Raw genomic sequence first — 23,074 nt, 5'->3', positions numbered from 1 at the left:
GGTCTCAAACCTAGATTCAGGGCCTTTGTGTTAAAAATGAGGCTAAATATGCAGATGATCTAAATAATTTTTACCGTCAGTTTGATTGCCAAGAAATTCAGTTCAGAACACAACAAATGTATCAATGAATTGAAAGGCATGGAAGGTGGCTATTGAGGTTATTGAGAGGGAGGTTAAATGTACCTTTTGTAAGCTAAATGGCAACAAAGCGAAGGGACCGAGGAGCACAGAAGTTAACTAGACCTTACCACAGACTATTTCAGAGCTCATTAAATGAGGGCCAGGTTCCAACTCTATGGAAAAGATACAGGTCATGAATAATTGACTGACTGCCATACTTATGAGATGTCTAGAAAGGATTGTACTGGCTGTCACTGCTCTCTGCTGTGGAAGGATCCCTGGATGACTAGCAGTTTGCTTTACTGCTCAGTGCTCACACAGAAGTGTGAAGCATGTAGTCATCACAATGCTTCATTATGTTCATCAACACCTAGCAAAGATTGTATTTTTTGATTTTGGGAGTTGCTTTCAATACAATCCAACCTCATATACAGTACTGTCCAAGAAACTGACAGAGTTGCAGGTGAGCACCAATCTGATGATCTATGGATTATTGATTTTATTTGACAAAGATCCCAACAGGTCAGGGTCACCTCAACTCTGTTGTCCATGTAGTACAGATACAGGGGCGCTCCAGGGGTGCGTTCTATCACCTGTCCTTTACACTTTGTATACTAATAACTGTAGGGCGGATGGCCCAGGGCACCAGTTCATCAAATATGCAGACTGTGATTGTTGGGCTCAGAAGTCACTAGGGGCTTTTGAAATGGAGATTATCAAAAAGATTTACAGGGTTTTGGTAAATATGGTGATTTTTTAAATCCCATCAGATGGGATTCAATTGAAAGGGTGACTTGAGTACAGGGTTGGAGATCAATGGCCAACTGAAGTTCACCCAATGTGCTCAGTCAAAATACAGCAAACTTCAACAGTGCCTGTATTTTTAAGGAAACTGGACTTAATGTAGACATAATGGAACTATTCTATAAATATGTTCTCCAAAGCAAACACAGTGATCCCAAGACACGGTGGTGATGATGATGACGTACAGACTGATCCCAGGACAAGGTGGTGATGATGATGACGTACAGACTGATCCCATGACAAGGTGATGATGATGACTTACACACTGATCCCAGGACAAGGTTGTGATGATGATGACTTACACACTGATCCCAGGACAAGGTGACGCTGCTCATGTCCACAGGCTTTGGACTAAAGGTTGAGGCCCCTTCAAAAGAAAGCTGAACAGTAAAGAGTGAATTACTAAACACATACCGGTAGGTCCAATCTAAATAGAAGTATGAATGACATTATGGAAACTGATACAGTTTCACATGAAAAAGGACATCATCATGTAAAAAAGTGAAGACTGCTAGTGTATGGTGTGGTCAAGGTACACATACCTGTCCAGACTGAGAGATTCTGCGTGCACAGGCATGCAGGCCCAATGTCTCTCCCTCCTTAGTCCTCTCTACAGTCCAGCCAAAGGCCAGCATACTCCTCACTGTCTCCTTGATAGCCCAGCGGTACGCCTCTTTGTCCTGGGAAAAGCCAGGGTATTGAACCGGTGGTCGAGATAAAAAAAATATAATAATAATAATAATCAGAGTCATCAGAAGATACTTGGTGCCATTAAAAAGTGAAAAACAAATTAAATGCATCTCACATTTTACATTTGAATTGTGTATGAATGCAATTTCCCCAGATGTCATAATAAGCCATGAGGCAAAAAAAACAAACATTAACAAGCTCACTTTTGTAAGCAACGCAACGGGGAGATTTTTTTTTCTTTTTTTTTTTTTAATTATTTTTTAAACAAACACATAAACAAACATGACAACACACAATTAGATATACAAGCATTGTAAAACGGGGAGATTATTCTATGACCATGAACTGAGGCTTTTGAACATTTTAACAAGTACGCTTGATGTGCCACATTTTACAAGTGTGTTTTATAAGTAAGGGCCTCAGGGATTTGCCATTCTATTAAATGATGGTATGCGGTGCAAAGAGTATTGTGTTTTACCTTCTCAGCCAGAGCCCTGTACGGCTTGAGGAGAGGGTGGACCTTTGCATTCTCACACATCTGATCCCCGTGGACCCAGCCATTGGCAAACTGACAAGAGACAACAGAGATTCACACACTGAACTAGACATGATTATAATAATGTATACATTAGGCTAATCTTCCTCAGCGAGTTCCCATGACACAAAGCGCAGGCAAATATTTGCACAGCGCCAAACAGACATTCATTATCCAACGTCACCGTTTTGAGCAGGATGTCATCCATCACCCTGTCAACTTTTAACAGGCCCCTCACATTTGATGGATGATCGTCATAATATTACCTTGTCCAGTGACCACTTCTCATGAGTCTGCTCGGCGTACTTATTCACAACAAACTCCAATCTCTCTGGTACTGACACGCTGTAATGCGGGGAGAGAAAATATAAGTCAGCTTAATCACCATACAGGAACACACATTAAGTAAACAAGAATGCAATGGTGGATCAATAGGGCCTAGATTAATGTATGGGACAGAAATTAAGTTTATATTACAGGCTCATAAATATTAATCCTGGGCTATTTCTGTCTGCTAATTAAAAGCACAACTTCCATATCAATCTCTGCCATAAGGCTGCCATAAGGCTGCCACCTTTTGGTTCATTAGTCGACTAACTGGTGGTTAGGATTGACTGTAATCTTTAGTAGTAGTCTACCCATTTATTGCTCTATTATGCATTTTTTTTTTTTTTTTTTTGGTCTTTTTCCCCCTCCATTTTCCTCCGATTTTCTCCCATCCCAATGTTAGTCGTATGCCAATTCCCAGTCCCTTCCTGGTCGCTGCGCACTTACCCCCCACAGTCAGATCATCTGGGAGAGTGGAGGCTACCACGTGCTTCCTCCGACACACGTCCAGCCAATCACCGCTTCTTTTCACCTGGCAGCGCGGATTCTCATCGAGAGGGCGTAGCGTGTGGGAGGACCACACTATCCCCCTTGAGTCCTATCCGCGCTTAGCAGGCGCCCCGACCGAACTGTAGGAGTCGCTGTTTACAACGACCCGGACCCACCCCGCCAGCTTCTCCCACCCTCTAATACAGCCAATTGTATTAGTGCAGACGGCCAGCCAAGCTGGTGACAACCCCGGAGCTGTGAGCTGGATTCGAACAGGCGAATCCAGCTCACAGCTCCGGGGCTGGTGACGAACGCAATCTCCGCTCGGCCACCTAACCGCCCTCTATTATGCATCTTTAATAAATACTAGATACTAGATACTAAATGCTAGAGACACAAACAAAAGTCAACCTGGATGGGCTGGCACCACCTCCTCTAGAGGAGTCCATTAAGCAGAAGACAACCAGCACATCCACCTCTCGGGTCACTAGGGCCACGGCTAGAGGGGATGGTGAAGTACCGGGTAGACGGACCACTTTTGGTCAAAACGTTCTGTCAGTTAGAGGAAGTGCACTGTGGAATAGTTCAAGTTCAAGTTTGTTTTTATGCGTCACAAATAACGTACATATAATCTACAGTGAAATGCTTGGTTCTGTATGAGCCCCTGAGAATCTGCTTCATACAGTAAAAAAGTAGTAAAAGAGGAATGACACTATAGAATAATACAATATACAATACAATATACAAGCTAAAGTACAACCTAAGTACAATCTAAGTACAGTGAGTAAAAATGTAGTGTTAAAGTGTCTAAAGTGAGGCGGCTGAGTGGCGCAGTGGGCAAGGTGCTCGCCACTAACGCAGGAGATGCTGGTATCGAGCCCAGCTCTCGGCGTTGCTACCGGCTTGGCCGGCAGTCATACTAACACAATTGGCAGTGTTAGAGGGTGGGAAAGCCGGTGGGTGGGGATTGGACGTTGTGGACAGCGACTCCTACAGGTCAGTTGGGTGACGCCGGGGCGGCGGAAACAGGAAGTATCGGGGGCAGCGTGAGCCCCACCCCAATAACAGCCTGTTCAAGCTGCTGCGGTCAGGCAAGCGCCTATGTACACACGCAACGCGAACAGAGAGACTACGGCTCAGCTTCTTCCAACAGGCCGTCAGAACACTGAACACTGAACTCTCCACACATAAGTACACATGAGCACACACATACATACACACACACAACACACATGCTGCAATCACTCACACACAAACGGTCACTTTAAGACAAAATGGAAAGGACACTTTAAAAGAACGAGAAAAATAAAGGTCACTTTAAGGAAAGAACCAATGTGGTTCTTGTATAGTATAGTTTAGATATAGCAAGTATAGCATAGGGATATAGAGTAAAAACTGTATATTTTATAGTAGTGTACATAGGACCCAGTGCCTTAAATCCGTACTGTAGCTAACAATCTCAGGAATTTAACATGTCTATTTTATCATGCCCTTTTTATATACATTTTTATTACCTGTGTTGGGGAAAATGTGTATGAGGTGGACTAGTTTAATATAGGTCAACTAGCAGTGCTGAAAGACGGTCTGGCTGACGTTCTTAAAACAATTTGGAACAGATGGACATTTCAGTACGGCATGTTGTGTGCTGGTAATCTCGTACATTGTATGCTTTCATATCTTGTTCTTTTCTCTCTTTCACACAGGCACAGCACGGACACACATGTACACAGACACACACAGTCGCACAGACATACACACCGACACACACACACACACACACATTCCCTGTGACACAATACACACATACAATACACATACGTCTGTACGCAGACGCACGCACACACAGACACACACACACATACACACACACACACACACACACACACACACACACACATCTCACTCTCTACATCATATCGTGTGTGGACATCATATCTTGTTTATCTCTCTTCATGTTCTCTCTCCGATGTTAAATCTACATATCATCTTAATGTACGTCATGTCAGATCTGACATGATATGATACGTCATCATATCTGTCATGGGGGGGCAGGACTGAGAGGGGATTTAGGGGACAGGCAAAGGGATTGGGGTCAGAGTGTTTTTTGTTCAAGCTGTGGTGATCCTCTGCTCGACCCATAGCTCTTGCTGTTAAGAACTTCTTTTCTTAAATAAATTACCTATTTGTTACAATTGGAAATATCGTCTCCTGCTGTGTTAAACAACCTTCAGCCACAACATTTGGTGACCCTTGACCTGTAGACCGCCCTGCCGGGCCCCCTCACACGGCCAGCTCCGGACCTCTCCCGTAGAAATTCTGCCGGTTGTCGACAAAAAGGTAAGCGTTGGGCTTGTTATTATAAATATCCGTCAGAGTTTCTGCGGGAGGGAAAAGTTGAGCTGACTGTGTTGACGAGGTCTGGATGGACGGCTAAAACGAACACGACTGGTGAGGTGTTTTACACTGGGGCGATTCCTCTTTTAACAAGCCATAAAGTGCGCCACTAATCAATTTTAATTGCATGTTTTCGACCTCTGGTCAAAATTTTTCTCCATCTCCTCAAACCTCTTCAAACCTCTTCAAACCTCTCCCCGACCCCTTTCACATAACTGTTCCTGTGTCCTCTGTAGATAAGACTCTCAAATTTTCAAAACAAAAAACTGCTGAAGATAGCTCATTCTGGGCGGAAAGCCAGCTCCCAGGTCTGGGCGTTCTGCCAAGAGAGATAGCTCTCTCTCTCTCTCTCTCTCTCTCTCTCTCTCTCTCTCTCTCTCTCTCTCTCTCTCTCTCTCTCTCTCTCTCTCTCTCTCTCTCTCTCTCAATTCAATTCAATTCAATTCAAATAGGCTTTATTGGCATGAAATATCAACATACTTATTGCCAAATCAAGTCCAATATACAAACAATAACATATATATTATTAAGCAATAAAACATACCATAATATTAGCAATAAGTAAAACAATCAACAGAAACATATTAAATTACAAAATAATCATTCAATCGGGTAGTCATTTTACAGATGTAGCCACCCAGATACGTGTATTTACAGGGCTTGTTCTCTTATTGTATGACAACCATCTACATATTTTGCAGCTAATACTGTACACTGACTTTTCTCCCCACATATATATAACAGCTTTTGATTATCAGGGAGATGGATAAACTGTGGATCAATTTTATTTATTTTATAAAAGCCAGATTTTTTGGTATCTGTCCTGAGGCATTTGTGGGCAGAGATTTCTGACTAGCTGGCAGAGGGGACTCTTATCTGGGTTCATCTCTTGGCTCTGAAGGGCTTTGTAGTGGTAGGAGTGGGGGTCACTTGATTGGAGGTGTGTGTAAAATTTTATGGCTCGCTTTTGAATTTGAATGATTAGGGGGTATTGGCCGAGTTCTGCCCTGCATGCATTATTGGCAGTGTGTCTGTGGACCTTAAGTAGGTTTTTGCACAATTCTGCATGCAGTACTTCTAATGGGTGTTTTTCCCATTTTGGGAAATCTTGGTTAGTTAATGGACCCCACACTTCACTGCCATATAATATTATTGGATTTATTACGGAATTTAGAATTTTGAGCCAGGTCCTAATTGGGATGTCAATTGGAATTTTCCTTTTGATGGCATAAAAGGCCCTTCTTCCCTTCTCCTTCAATTCATTCACAGCCATCTCTCTCTCTCTCTCTCTCTCTCTCTCTCTCTCTCTCTCTCTCTCTCTCTCTCTCTCTCTCTCTCTCTCTCTCTCTCTCTCTCTCTCTCTCTCTCTCTCTCTCTCTCTCTCTCTCTCTCTGACCCCTGGTGGTAGACATACATACATACACACACACACACACACACACACACACACACACACACACAGTCAGTCACACACACACACACACACACACACACACACACAGTCACACACACACACACACACACACAACCACACACACACACACACAGTCACAGTCACACACACGCACACACACACACACACACACACACACACACACACACACAGACACACACACACAGTCACCACACACAGACACACACACACACACACACACACACACACACACACACACACACACAGTCACACACACACACCGACACACACACACACACACACACATTCCTGTGTCCCGGTAGACAGCGGGTTGTGACACCGACACACACACAGACACACACACACACAGTCACTACACACAGACACACACACACACACACAGTCACACACACACACACACACACACACACACACACACAGTCACACACACACACACACACCGACACACACACACAGTACGCACACACACAGTCACACACACACACACACACACACAGTCACACACACACACACACACACAGCAAAGACACACACACACACACACACACACAGACGCACACACACTGACACACACACAAACACACACACATTCCTGTGTCCCGGTAGACAGCGGGTTGTGACGCACATACACACAGTCACACACACACAGTCACACACACACACACACACAATCACACACAAACACACACACACACCGACATACACACATACACACACACACACACACACAGACACACACACCGACATACACACACACACACACACACACACAGTCACACACATACACACACACCGAGTTGTAGTAGCGTTGTAGAGAGTAGGAGATCTAGGTTAACTGTTGTTCCTGGAATGGTAGTTGTAGAGTAGGAGATCTAGGTTAACTGTTGTTCCTGGAGTGGTAGTTGTAGAGTAGGAGATCTAGGTTAACTGTTGTTCCTGGAGTGGTAGTTGTAGAGTAGGAGATCTAGGTTAACTGTTGTTCCTGGAGTGGTAGTTGTAGAGTAGGAGATCTAGGTTAACTGTTGTTCCTGGAGTGGTAGTTGTAGAGTAGGAGATCTGGGTTAACTGTTGTTCCTGGAGTGGTAGTTGTAGAGAGATCTAGGTTAACTGTTGTTCCTGGAGTGGTAGTTGTAGAGTAGGAGATCTAGGTTAACTGTTGTTCCTGGAGTGGTAGTTGTAGAGAGTAGATCTAGGTTAACTGTTGTTCCTGGAGTGGTAGTTGTAGAGTAGTAGGTAGTTGTAGAGTAGTAGTAGCTGAAGTACAACCACACACACACACACACAACACAATAAACACATATACACACTAAACAACGATGCATACAGCAGAGGACATACTGTTGGACACCAACCCGTTGATAAAGAACCTAATTCTCAAGGTTGGTGTCCGTTGGCAGAGGCGTACAAAGGCCGGGGACACAAAATGGCCTTCCGGAGGTACTTTTGATCTCGACATATGCGAAGAGATGAATGTAATGATTCGTAACCACAAGCCAGGCGACAGCAGCAAAAAGAGGTTGAAAAAGAGGACAGAAGAGTTGGGGGTAATGAAGCTCTACGCCCAGAAGGGGAGAGCATACAGGCAGGAAGCTTTAGCGCTAAATCAGAGAGAGACGGATATAGGGAAACCAACATCCCCACCTTATGTCACGCAATTGCCGGTGAACATGTGCTATGTGAACAAAATACTGAAGGAGTGGAGAGGTGAGCTAGGACACAACCCAGAAATTGACCCGTTGCAGAGAGCGATGTTTAGAGAAAGTGTGATGAGAGGGCTTCCAGAGGTGGTTAAGAATAGACTGGAAGACGTGGTGGGGTTAATGGACATGACTTATCCTTTGTTCTGTGCACATGTAACACATAGTGTGGAGAAGCAAAGGGCTCAGGAGCAGAAAGTCAGGGATCAGGATAGAAATGACGCAAGGAAGTTAACTCAGCAACAACTGCAGCCCCAAAGGAGGTTGCAGGCAGTAATGGTGTCATCTGCTACCTCTCCACCCATGCAGGACCAGGGACCCCCGCCTGCACCTCAGGTAGTGAGAAGTTATGGCTATAGTTCACAGAACCAGGCGTCCAGGCGGCAGGCAGGGAATGGGCAATCAGGCCCACGGTTTACACAGGGACCGGGGAACGAACAACAGTTTCCCCGTTTCCACTGTTGGAACTGCGGCATGCAGGGACACAGGGAAATGAGATGTAGGCAACCATACCGTCCCGGCTCGGAGTATGGAAGACCCGTGCGCCAGGGGGAGTCACAAGGGCCCCACGACCAGGGGGAGACAGGAGGGCCCCGAAACCAGGGGGGTAATCACTAGGGGTGCCCAGAGAATGCGACGGGGGGAAATCAAATGATTGTGGTTTCCAAGGGAGCTGAGCAAGAACCTATTCTGCAGGTCCTAGTGGAGGGCAAATTAACAGAGATGATGGCAGACACTGGAGCAGGTTTTTCCTGCATAAAGCAAAAATACGCCGCTCACTTACCCCAGTCTGGACAGTATGTTCGGACGGTCGGATTCTCGGGAAAAACACAATTAATACCCACATCAGATCCAATCTCTATGACGTATAACAACAAGACCATAACAATACCTGTATTAATTTCGGACAGCACCCCGCGCAATCTCTTGGGACGAGATGCAATGTGTAAACTAGGCTGTAAAATCCTATGTACGCCTGAGGGGATTCAAATTGAACAAGACGTGTACCAAATGATGCTACAAGGGACGGGGGAGAAAGAGGCCACTGTGTTCTGGCTGGGCGACATAGATGCAGAGCTGCAAAGGGTCTGTGCCCCCTGGGAGCCATTTCTGAAAACCCAACTGCCTCAGTCTAGACAAACAAACATGGAGGCACATTGCACACTACAATATTTGACGAATAGTGACCTAGTTAGGAACAAGGCATGGTTGCAGGGACAGCCCGAGCAGGTGCAGATTGACTCATCTACGATAATTGTAGGGAGACAGGGCGCGGCGTTGAGGGTTAACACGAGTAAGTATCTACGGGAACAACATAGACTAAGAGACGCCGCCCCACACATCACTCTGAGAATAAATCCTGGTTACGAATCCGAACATCTAGGTTCAATGATACAGGAATCCGAGACTCAAAGGTGGGTCTCCACGGAATCTCCGCTAATTTGGAACAGCGCAGATGGGAGTTTCATAAAAATAATGATTTCCTTGTCAGTTTTGGCAAAACCGCAAGTAATCAGATTACCAGGAGACCCTTGCGTTATTCCAGAGGCGGATGCTTTGCTGGAACAGGACATGTTGGCGCGCACCCCGGAACGGTTGTGGTCAAAACACGACACAGATGTGGGTCTAATATTGTCGGCACAGCCAGTGAAGGTCAGGTTAAAGAAGGGTTGTAGACCACCCTTTATCAGACAGTATACAATGAAGCCAGAGTCGGAGGAAGCTATATCACATCAGATTGAGGGACTGTTAAAGGGGGGAGTGCTCGTCCCTTTCAAATCCAGATGTAATACACCTATCCACCCAGTGCTAAAGGCGGACAGGGCTAGGTACAGACTGGTACACGATTTGAGGGCGGTGAACGACGTGGTGTCTGGACCAGAGGCGGAAGTCGCTAATCCACACACCCTCCTGACAAACATCCCGAGTAGCTCGCAGTACTATACGGTCATTGATCTCACGCAGGCATTCTTCAGTGTTCCATTGGAAAAAGAGTCTCAGTATCTGTTTGCTTTTACCCACAGGGGGAAACAATACTCTTACACCCGGTTGCCACAAGGGTTCGCGCACTCGCCGCATTACTTCTCGAAGGCGCTCAAGGAAGACTTGCAAGGAGTGTGCGACACACTACTCAGCACGGTTTTACTGTATGCAGATGACATTCTAATCTGCTCGGATACACGTCAGCAGTGCCATGAGGACTCCATCAAAGTTTTGAGTGGATTAGCCGTGGGAGGCCACAAGGCATCCCGTTCAAAACTGCAGTACTGCCAGCCAAAAGTTGAGTACTTGTCGCGCGTCATTCAAAAGGGCATAAAAAGCATCTCACCCACGCAGCTCGAAGCTGTATCCAAGGCACCTAGGCCATTGACGGTCCGACAGATGATGACGTTTTTAGGGATGACTGGGTACAGCTCTGAGTGGGTGGAGGACTATACGATAGCGACAGCGCCGTTGAGGATGATGATAAAAGAGGCGGGTACAGACAAGCTTCGCGCTCCCTTGACATGGACCGAGGAGGGGGAGGACGCGTTCATAAACATTAAGCGTCTGTTGTTACAGGCCCCTGCCCTGGCGCTGCCGGATTATGAGAAGTGTTTCCACCTATTCGTCTCACATAGAGCGCAGCATGCGACAGCTGTCCTGACTCAAACACAGGGGGGGAGTGGGAAAAAACAACCGATAGCATATTACTCTAGAGCTCTTTCGCCGGTAGAGCAGGGTCTGCCACCTTGTTATCAGGCCCTGGCCGCAGCACATTTGATGTATGAGAAGGCAACGGCCGTGACAATGGGATATGACATTTGCATTTGGACACATCACAAATTGGCAAACTTGATTGAAAGAGGCAAATTTGTTCTGACCAGCCAACGGCAACAGGCTTACATGAGGCTCCTGCAGTACTCGGACGTTACGATAAAAACATGCCACGGCAGTAACCCGGCGGATCTGGTACCACTCCCGAGCGAGGGTCAACCGCATGAGTGTGAGGTGGAGGTACAGGCTTTCGTGAAACTCCGTCCTGATTTGGGAGTCGACCCGCTCGCGATAGCAGAACTCTCACTTTTTGTGGATGGGTCCTGCTATCGGGAGGGGGAAGATTTAAGGTCAGGATACGCCGTCGTACAGTGCAAACCTAACGGAGAAACACTAACAAGAAAGGCCGAACAATGCATGCAACCATGTTCGGCCCAGCTTGCAGAACTAATAGCACTAACAGAAGCATGCATAATAGCTAAAGATCGCACGGTTAACATCTTTACAGACTCTGCGTATGCGCATGGCGTATGCCACCTATTCGCGGCCATTTGGAAGGCAAGAGGCTTTAAGAAATCGGACGGCTCACCGATCCTTCACCACAAGCAGGTTGTGGCGCTTATTCAGGCTGTAAAGTTGCCCAAAAGCATTGCTATCGTAAAGTGCCAGGCACACAGAAAAGACCTGTCCTTTGTGACAACGGGAAACAACGCGGCGGACGAGGCCGCGAAGGCGGCGGCTGCGGTGCCGTCCACGGCTGTTCTGATGTTTGCGGCCGAACTGACGACTGAGGTAACTGAGGATAATTTGAGTGATCTTCAGGACTCAGCCACGCAGGCCGAGAAACAGTCGTGGACGGAGAGGGGGGCTGTAAGGGGGGCAGATGGTCTGTGGAGGAGTCATAACGGTTTGATAGTCGCCTCCATCGATCTTCTGTCCTTAGTGATACCTGAGGCTCATGGTGTTGATCACTGTGGAAGAGCAGAGACCCTGAAACGAATCACGAAAATGGGATTTTGGTCCCCAAAGCTTCAGGCACAAATTGACGTTACACTAGCCAGGTGTTTAACATGCTTACAGGGCAATGTGCGCAAAGGAGTACCGACAGTGGCGGCTTACACACCCCTCCCTGAGGGACCATTCAGACATCTGATTATGGACTATACAGACATGATAACGCCAGTGCAGGGCAAACGATACCTCCTGGTAGTAGAGGACTGCTTTAGTCGCTGGATTGAGGCCATTCCATCTAAACACAAGAACGCGGACACAGTGATCAAGTTCCTGTGTCGCGAGGTCATTCCGAGATTTGGAATTCCCACGATATTACAAAGCGATAATGGCCGCGAGTTCATCGACAAGGTGGTTAAAGGGCTGATGCAGAAATTAGGTATAAGACAGCGCCTTTCCTGTGTCTATAGTCCCGGGTCGCAGGGGAAGGTGGAAAGGGCCAATCTGGTCATTAAAAACAAACTGTTGAAAATCTGTATGCAAACTAAGCTTAACTGGATTGATGCTTTGCCACTTGCTCTGATGGCTATTAGAAGCAGCGTAAACCGCCAAACACAGCTAACACCGCATGAAATGCTTACAGGCCGCAGCATGCCAGCACCGCCATTTAGACACCTGGCTAGGGGCCCGGCATTAGATATTTTTTAGCAAGATCTGAAAAAATATCTTCAGCAAGTGACTAAAATACATGAAGCTGTGTTTCGACAGGAGCAGAGAAAGGAGAGAAAGGGGGTGAAGGAGGCGGAGAAGGAAGCCACCAAACCGAGACTGATCCCTGGGGACTTGGTCTTCGTAAAGGTCCACAAGAGAAAGTGGTCATCACCCCGGAGAGAGGGCCCGTACGAGGTGATCCGATCGACTGAAACGGCAGTCCAAGTCAAAGGATCAGCGACCTGGTTCCACTTCAATCACTGCATAAAGGCCAGCGGCGATCTCTTGGGGGATACAATCGATCGCAGTTATGCAGAACCCGACATGGAGGGTCCGAGACGGCAACTGGAAGGTGCAGTGCCTGCTGATGCTCCCGCAGATGTTGGCAGCAGTGTGCGGACGGTCGGCCGGGCACAACGACGTCATTAAGAACCGTCACGGTCGACCCGTCCTTGAGGATGACGGGTTTGAGTGGGTAGGAGTCCCACGGGGTCCCGCTCAGGCTCAAGTACCAGCAGGCTTTCATGACCAGGCTCAGAATCAGGCGCCCCCTCTTCCCTCCATCGAGGAAGGGGGGGAGAAGATAAGACTACAACCAAACGGGGTGTTTCCCGTAGGACCGCAAGGGCATGTTTTTGATTTTGACCATTCCCCCGTTACAGGCGGGGATACTTACCATTATACTAACGAGGATCGGGTTGTGGGGGTAGATAGGAGAGTTGAGCCTGTCCCGAACCAATCACAGGGGACAGGGGTGAGGGGAAAAAGGGAGGTCAAGGACACTGAGTCGGAAGAGGTGGGGGGACAGGATATGTTCCAGAGGACAGCCGGAACGTTGAGGGACTCAGCGGGCTCACTCTGGGCCAGGTTGAGGGGTTTGCTTCCTTCCGGGGAACAAGATGGGGGCGACTATGACTATGACGAGGAAGACCCGGAGGCTGACCCGATGTATAGGGCGGCTTTAGGGAATGAGTGGTTTAAGTGGGTCCAGTACACGAGCGCGCAGAATCAGATAGAGGATTGTTATGTCTGCTCCAAGGCACGTCCGGATAGGCTGCTGGTGAAGGGCACGAAGTTCAGTTGGGCTCAGTGTGACAGGGACGCAGAGGCATGGGAGGGGCCCCATAATAGTCGCCCTTGGTGCGAGGCAGAGTGTTTGGGGTTTCTCGGCTCTAGTCGTTTTAAGGCGGCAGGAAACGTCACGGATTTCAAGGATGTCACTATGCGGGAACGTTGTAGGAAATTGGATGTACGTGTGCAGGGGGTAGCGACGGGGTTGCCAATACCCAGAGGTGTCAAACTATGGCTGACCAAGGATTTCGAGTGCTTGCAAAAGGAGGGGACCCGGGATGTAGGGGAGGTGGCAGAGGGGCGGTGCACTACTATTTGGAGCATCACGACTAACTGCACAAAAGAAGGAAAGTGTGGACACGGGGTCGTGTTAAAGGGAGTGGATACCAACCCACGGCCTGTAGCTTGCCCTTTTCATGTCCAGGATATGGCACTGGCGGACCAATACTGGCTCTGCGGCGGTAGGAGGTTGAGGAATACACTTCCTTTAGATTGGTCAGGTAGATGTGCCCGGGTTCAGGCGATCATGCCAATGGTGGTCCTACCATTATCAGTGACGGAAGGACCTTCTGAGTCTCCTATCTCTCGAACGAAGCGTAGCTACAAGGCAGACCCAAGGGTGTATCTGGACAGCATAGGACAGCCAAGGGGCATTCCAGCCGAGTTCATGGCTAAGAATGAGATTGCGGCAGGGTTTGAGTCTATTCTGCCATGGATATCGGTCAATAAGAACACCGGGTGGATCAACTATTTGTTTTACAATCAGCAGCGGTATCTCAATTACACCGAGGAGGCGTTGGATGCAATGGGGGACCAGATGCACGCGACCAGTACGGTGGCGTGGCAGAATAGACAGGCTCTGAACTGGTTAATGGCGGAGAAGGGTGGAGTCTGTTCCATGTTTGGACAGTACTGCTGCACATTCATTCCGACGAATGTGGGGCCAGGGGGAAAGTTCTCCGAGGCCATGGCTAAGCTGAAGGATTTGAGGGAGGAGTTGAGGGGGAATTCTGGCCGGAATGAAGAATGGTGGGGGAGTGGGGTGTTGGAAAGATTGGGACAGTGGGGAAGCATAGTGATGCAGACGGGGATATCCATTGGGGTGGCAGGGTTGATATTGGTTCTCCTTTTCTGTTGTGGTATGCCTCTCTTGGGTAGGCTGGTAACTTCACACGTAACGAGCCAAATGCTGATGGTGGGACAGAAAGAGATTGAGCCACAAATCGGGCCATATCCTCAGCTTTATGCTGCCTTAGAGGGAGACGAGGGGATAGAGGATTAGGGGTATGGTGAGGTAGGGACATTTTCTTTTTGTTGGTTCTTTCCTTTAAGAGTGACGGGGGATGGTCTGAGTGCAGTTTTGTTGGTTTATTCCTTTAACTAGGAATTTTAGTCTGATTTTCTAATGATCCTTCGGCATAGAGATTGCAACCATTGAAAATCATTGCATTGTTTTTTTATTTTTTTATTGTTTTTGTTTATTTTACTTGTGGTCCTGGTCAAACCGGAATGGGAAGGGGCATCGGCAGAGTGTCGGTTCTGAGCCTGAGGAAGCATGGAGAAGAAGTGGTCTGGGGATCGGTTCTGGGGACTGGAGGGACAAAGGGGGGGGCTAACGCAGTGGGCAAGATGGGCACCTCCCGTCGAAGATGGGGGGACACGTGGTGAGGTCGGTACCAGCGCCTCCCGTCCAGGCATGGGGACATGCTTCTACGAGGACTGGAGGTGTGGCGTGGTGGTTGCTGTATTGGCAAAATGTGACTTTTGGCAATACGGTGAGGAGACTATGGCGTGGGCATGGAAGGGGGGCTGAGCGATGGACACTGGGACTCAATGTTATGGAAGAGACAATGTCATTTTTTTGGGAGGGATGTTTAGTTCTGACGGTCAACTTCTCCTTTCCCTGATGAGACTCGCGGTTTCCGGCCGGAACTGTGGCTCATTTGGTAAGCGGTGGAGGTTGGGGGGATTTGTCTGTCAGGTTAGGATTATAAATTGGGGTATTTTTTTTTTTTTTTTTTTGATGTTTTATTATTACTCTTGTTTTGAGCGGTTTTGTGTTTATTGTGAGAACGGTAGTCAGCCTTTGTTGGTCCGTTAGGGGTCCAGTGAATGAAGTAAGGTTTCTTGTTTAGTTAGACATTTAAAATTTATTATATGGCTAGGTTTCTTGTTTAGATCAGCCATTTAAACTTTTATTATATAAATATGGTTTCTCGTTTAGTTAGACGTTCACATTTTCTTGGTTATATGATTTGGGTGGGACTAGGGATAGCCCCAAATGGGGGAATGTTGGGGAAAATGTGTATGAGGTGGACTAGTTTAATATAGGTCAACTAGCAGTGCTGAAAGACGGTCTGGCTGACGTTCTTAAAACAATTTGGAACAGATGGACATTTCAGTACGGCATGTTGTGTGCTGGTAATCTCGTACATTGTATGCTTTCATATCTTGTTCTTTTCTCTCTTTCACACAGGCACAGCACGGACACACATGTACACAGACACACACAGTCGCACAGACATACACACCGACACACACACACACACACACATTCCCTGTGACACAATACACACATACAATACACATACGTCTGTACGCAGACGCACGCACACACAGACACACACACACATACACACACACACACACACACACACACACACACACACATCTCACTCTCTACATCATATCGTGTGTGGACATCATATCTTGTTTATCTCTCTTCATGTTCTCTCTCCGATGTTAAATCTACGTATCATCTTAATGTACGTCATGTCAGATCTGACATGATATGATACGTCATCATATCTGTCATGGGGGGGCAGGACTGAGAGGGGATTTAGGGGACAGGCAAAGGGATTGGGGTCAGAGTGTTTTTTGTTCAAGCTGTGGTGATCCTCTGCTCGACCCATAGCTCTTGCTGTTAAGAACTTCTTTTCTTAAATAAATTACCTATTTGTTACAATTGGAAATATCGTCTCCTGCTGTGTTAAACAACCTTCAGCCACAACACCTGTCTATTTTATTATTAGTATTATTGCACAATCGAAGCGGGCATGGCCACCCGCATTTCACTGTATGCCCTGGTATGTATGTGAAATAAAACTCTTGAATCTTGAATCTTGAATCAATTGTTTGGCTGATCGGGCCACTCTGTAGTCTACTGCAGTCGTGTGCGGTGCTATTCCCAAACCAGGAGGTGATGTTACCAGTCAGGATGCTCTCTATTGTGCATGAGTAGAAGTTCTTAAGGATCTTCTGACTCACTTTGAACTTCCTTAGGCGCCGTGCCTTCTTTACTACACTGTCAATGTGTGGTGGTCCATGTCAAGTCCTGGGATATGTGGACTCTGAGGTACTTAAAACTGTTCACTCTCTCGACCGGTGCCCCGTCGATGCTGTAGTCCCTGGCCCCCGACCTCCTAAAATCCACAATCATCTATTTTGTTTTACTGACGCTCAGGGAGAGGCTGTTCTCCCGACACCACAGCGCCAGGTTATCTACCTCTCCCAGGTAGGCCCTCTCATCGTTTGCAGAGATCAGGCCCACCAAAACTGTGTCATCAGCAAACGTCATGATTGTGTTGCTGTTTTGCTTTGCCACACAGTCATGTGTGTACAGTGAGTAGAGGAGGGGGATCAGAACACAGCCCTGGGGGGCACCTGTGTTGAGAGTGATGGATGTGGAGGTGCAGTTGCCTGCTCTCACCACCTGGGGTCTTCCTGTCAGGAAGTCCAAGACCCACTGGCAGAGGTTGTAGATGGAAGAGCATACCACTCTCAGTCAGGGAGGGTTCAAGTTTTCTTATTCTTAAGAATCACTTGAAGATGTGGCTATGGACAAACCAGACTTGTGACCATCTATGATCATGAAGGCCAAACAAATGTATAAGGACAAGATAGAGGCTCAATATAGCAGTGAAGACCTCAGAGCCGCATGGCAAGGTATAAAGAACATGGCTTCCATAAACACAAACACTAATACTGGGAGGAATAAATCCATTACTATTAGAGGAGTAAATAGCACTGACTTGCCAAACACTTTTAATTCCTTCTTCTCCCGCTTTGAAAGTTCTGTCTTTTTAGAGAATATCTCTGTATGCATGGATTCCCTGGAACCCCAAAATGAAATGGTTATTTCCCAAGATCTACTGTACATAACATACACAAAGGTTTTTAAGAGCAGTCACCATACAGTGTTAATTGTTTGTGTGTCAATTAGTCCTGTGTATTGTCAGTGCCCCCAATCCATATGTTGTGGTGGGTTATGTTGTGGACCAGATGGACATCAGATGGACCAGATGGCGATAAACAGTTGGAATATTATTTTTGACTCCTATCTTTAAAGCGTGGCATAGCTACAACGGGACCCGTCTAATCCCCGGCGCTGAATGAGTTAAACAAGAAGATAGATACCATCCTCTCTGTGCATTCAGTAGAAAGCTATCCGGCTGCAAGCTAGCCTAGCTTAGTACAAATTGATGGAATCGGATACGGACCACTAGCCATAGCTGTTAAAAAACACCTCTTCCTGGGTTTTAGCAAGGCTTGTGGTCCGTGACTCTGGAGAAGACGGTAACTGGACTGGTCGGACAACACAGAGGCCCTCTACAGGAAGGGACAGAGCAGGCTGTTCTTCCTGAGGAGACTCAGGTCCTTCAATGTGTGCAACAAACTGCTGCAGTCTTTTTACCAGTCTGTTGTGGCCAGCATCCTCTTCTATGCTGTGGCATGCTGGGGAGGCTACATCAACTCAAGGGACACCAACAAGCTCAACAAGCTGGTGAGGAAGGCTAGCTCCGTGGTGGGAGTCGAGCTACCTAGACTTGAGGTGATGGTAGAGAGGGGGATGATAAGGAAGCTGGATGCCATCATGGAGAACCCCTACCACCCCCTCTACGACGAGCTAGTCAAGATGAGAAGCTCGTTCAGCCACAGACTCATTCCCCCCCGACACTCAACTAACCGCCTCGGACAGTCCTTCATACCAGCGGCCATCAGGCTCCACAACAGTGGGCAGCGACTAGCAGCCTCCAGGCCCCACAACAGGGGGCAGCGACAGCGACTGCTACCAGACATTGACCTGGGACTTATAGGAACCCAAGGGGGACAACGTAGACTACCCTGGTACTTTGATTAATGTATACTCAGTAGATAGTAAATTATAACACTACCTCATGCATACTGCACCTTATGTGACACTGTGAATAATGTGAATATTCCTCAGCTAGTCAGATAGTAAATTATATTGACCATATTGATCAAATTGTTTACACTGCCTGTGTTGTCTTTTACTACCTGTATACTGTGTTGTTTTACTACCTGTACCCCTCCCCCCCATGATGCCTGAATTTCCCCAAGGGGATCAATAAAGGAATATCTTATCTTAAGCATCATTTATCAGAATGTTGGCGTGTTCCTTTAACATTGGAGTGAATGGGCACTACCTCCGCATCAGCACCGCCTTTGCATCACGGTGGACCGATATTGTCGGCAAAGTGAACAAGGCGAACATCTCACCTGGAGGTTTCTATGGGCTGGGGGTCAAAGTGTCCCTCTGTGTCCACGGAGCCTTGTCTCTCCGTCCGGGACATACAGCTCGGGTCCATGTGGTCCGGAGGCAGAGCCCCGGCCACCGCAGACAAGCACTGGAGACACAGCCTGAACAACTCTGACTCATAGGGCTATGGAGAGAAAGAGTGAGGGGGGGGGGGGGGGGGGGGGCACAGGGAGAAAGAGGACATGATAAGGAAGTAGAAAGATAGACGCAGAAAAAGAGACAATGAAAATGTATTGATATGATGGAACATGTTTAAAGGGGACATATTATGTGTCTTTTCAACAATTGTACCTGTATAATATGCGTCATATATTATGACTTCCTTGAATCTTTTTTTAAAAAGAAACTAGTCCACATTTAACGTCAATCGTTTATTTCCTAGCACCTCTTTTTACCTACCAATACATTTGGGAATTGCACACACCAATGAAATTCATTATTTCCTTCCCTGCCTAGCTTAACAGCGAGGGAGACATCTGTCATTCTTGCCCAGCACCTAAATAACCTTTCAAATGTTCAAATACAAGACAAATCCTATTCTCCATAATATGTCCCCTTTGACGTTAGCAATAATGAAGAAATAAAAAGGAAATAAATATGTAATTTACAGTCAGTCTAGCTGATACAAACGTACATGTATTGCTGAGACTGCTTTGGTTTTCAACCACTTCTGCGTGGGGTTGAAAATGGGAGGAACATTTCCAGACATATTCCATGGGAAGTTAAGCTCAGGAATTTGGGAAATTGGGACATCTTTTGGGGAAAATACACATACTAAGACAATACTAGGTCTGGTGGTATGTTTTGATTAACAAAACCTCCTCATTTAATGTTGATTAACAACAATAAAACTGAGCTCATGGTTGTGGCACCCAAGGCCCTGCTCCGGAAGGTTGGGGATCTCACCCTCAACATAGACGGCTGCTCCATCGGCCCATCCCCTAAGGTCCGCAACCTGGGCGTTATCCTGGACTCCACCCTTTCCTATCAATCCCATGTCAGTTCCCTCACCAAATCCGCCTTCTTCCACCTCAGAAACATCTCCAGACTTTAACCATCACTTTCCGACACCACAGCTGAGACCCTCATCCACGCCTTCGTCACCTCCCGCCTGTACACACACGACTGTGTGGCTCAGCGGAGTAGCAATACAATCATCAAATTTGCTGACGACACAGTGGTGGTGGGCCTGATCTCTGCCAACGACGAGAGGGCCTACCTGGAAGAGGTCAAGGTCCTGGCGGGATGGTGCCAGGAAAACAGCCTCTCCCTGAACGTCAGCAAAACAAAGGAGATGATTGTGGACTTCAGGAGGTCGGGGGTCAAGGACTACAGCCCCCTCAGCATCGACGGGGCACCGGTTGAGAGAGTCAACAGCTTTAAGTACCTCGGAGCCTACATATCCGAGGACTTGACATGGACCACACACATTGACAGTGTTGTGAAGAAGGCACGACAACGCCTCTACTTCCTCAGGCGCCTAAGGAAGTTCCAAGTCAGTCAGAAGATCCTTAAGAACTTCTACTCATGTACAATAGAGAGCATCTTGACCGGCAACATCACCTCCTGGTTTGGGAATAGCACTGCACAAGACCGAAGCAGACTACAAAGAGTGACACGTTCAGCCGAACGCACAATTGGAGGGGGGCTCCCCACCCTCCAGAACATTTACAACAAGCGTTGCAAGGGCAAGGCTAAGAGAATCATTAAAGACTCCAGTCACCCGAACAACTGCCTCTTTGAACTGCTGCGGTCAGGCAAGCGATACCGGAGTCTCAAGGCGAGCACAGAAAGACTCAGAAGAAGCTTCTATCCCCAGGCCATCAGGCTGCTAAACGAACAATGAATGAACACTACACAACAACAACCACCAAACGCACATAGCACACACATCCACACGCACACACTCACTTTAACCCTTAGAAGTCTAACCTAAATAGCTCCTCCTCCTGAGAATTTCCCCCTTTTTTTTGTTACATAATATAAAATTACAGATTCATACCTTCAAAATAAGCCATCAATTGTCAAATTTGAGACGATAGTTTTCAATCAATGTCCTATCAAACATTCTGGTAAAATCCTAACACCTTTTCAGTATAGGACTTTGAACTAGATCCAAGTTCATTCAGCTATCTGATGAGAGAACTACACTCCCAGAATTCAATGTGATCATTGTCACTAGAACCATTTCACACCTGGAGCAAAGGCCCAGTCATTCCTTTGTTATTCCAGTGAATGGACCCAGCAGGAGGCCTAGCCTAGCGACAAGCGGCCACTACATAGTTGGGTATTGAAAAAATGCTCATATCCAAAAGTAGTAGATAGATATAGGTCATACATGTAGGTATGCACTTGTCCTAATATACTAACCTACACTGTAGCACTCAACACTTTGATGAACATTGTTACTCAGCTGATAGAGGTGTGCCCTTCCTCAATAAAGCCAGAGAGAGAGAGAGAGAGAGAGAGAGAGAGAGAGAGAGAGAGATAGAGAGAGAGAGATGGTATTTACAGTACTGTACCATATCACATACCATATCACCTTTTGCAGCATACCATGATTACTTATATTGAGATGTTTCAGTACAGTGGATGGTACAGTATATACAGTAAAGTACAGTATATATAGTACTGTAAGAAAAAGAAGCAAACCAATAACAATTTGTGGTTGTATTTCTCTAGAATGAGAGAGAGAGAGAGAGAGAGAGAGAGAGAGAGAGAGAGAGAGAGAGAGAGAAAGAAAGAAAGAAAGAAAGAAAGAAAGAAAGAAAGAAAGAAAGAAAGAAAGAAAGAAAGAAAGAAAGAAAGAAAGAAAGAAAGAAAGAAAGAAAGAAAGAAAGAAAGAAAGAAAGAAAGAAAGAAAGGAAAGAAAGAAAGAAAGAAAGAAAGAAAGAAAGAATTATTATTGCAGCGATTTTCACTGTTGACTTTTATTTTACTGGCCATCTTTGAACATGCCATATTTTTCTACTAACTGCCTGCTGGCAAAACTATGCTACTCGCTACAGTACCTGCAGATTAGACTACCTGTATATGCGCTGTCAACTCTCGCTCTGACTCCAACCCGTTGAAAGAGACAACACGCATTTCGTGAAGACCCGCCCTACTCTGCCTCTGATTCGCAGACTGTGGGTGGGGGGGCGGGATTCTGACGGGACTCTGAATATGATTGGACCAAAGCAGTAGACAGACACAGGCAGTTGGAGCAGTGCAGGCGGACAGACAGGAGCTTGCAGAGGAGATAGCGGAGAATTTCGAGGATACCTGCTATACGCACTGATGACAGGATATATTTCCTTCCACTTGGTATCACTCTCGAATCACGTTTTTTCAACCACTAACGTTGCTGCCATGAGCCTTCGCTATGGTAGCCTACAAGTGATAAAATAAATAAAACGCCCAACTCGCTGTACAAGAAATTCCTTCTGTGTGTGTGTGTGTGCTCTACTGGGCGCACCTTTCTACTCTAGAAAACTGCGAGATAACTCATCATAACTCGTACACACAAGCACTCTGTCTCTACTCATACAGTA

At 46.7% G+C, this 23,074-nt stretch overlaps 1 protein-coding gene across 1 annotated transcript in view; it reads right to left on the bottom strand.

Annotated features, from left to right (window-relative positions):
* Positions 1-23,074, bottom strand: part of ryr2b (ryanodine receptor 2b (cardiac)) — a gene marked incomplete at both ends in the record, with an annotated part of 396,550 nt that overhangs the window by 168,845 nt on the left and 204,631 nt on the right. Inside the window, 5 exon segments of the mRNA XM_084321996.1 lie at positions 1,227-1,304; positions 1,467-1,604; positions 2,093-2,182; positions 2,416-2,494; positions 19,502-19,665. Of these exon segments, the coding sequence (XP_084178122.1) occupies positions 1,227-1,304; positions 1,467-1,604; positions 2,093-2,182; positions 2,416-2,494; positions 19,502-19,665 (549 nt within the window).

Source organism: Notolepis coatsorum (assembly GCF_963971535.1).
Source record: "Notolepis coatsorum genome assembly, chromosome: 9".
In the NCBI taxonomy this organism is placed as follows: domain Eukaryota; kingdom Metazoa; phylum Chordata; class Actinopteri; order Aulopiformes; family Paralepididae; genus Notolepis; species Notolepis coatsorum.
The sequence above is the reverse complement of the archived record's forward strand: the minus strand, read 5'-3'. Positions and strand labels throughout refer to the sequence as shown.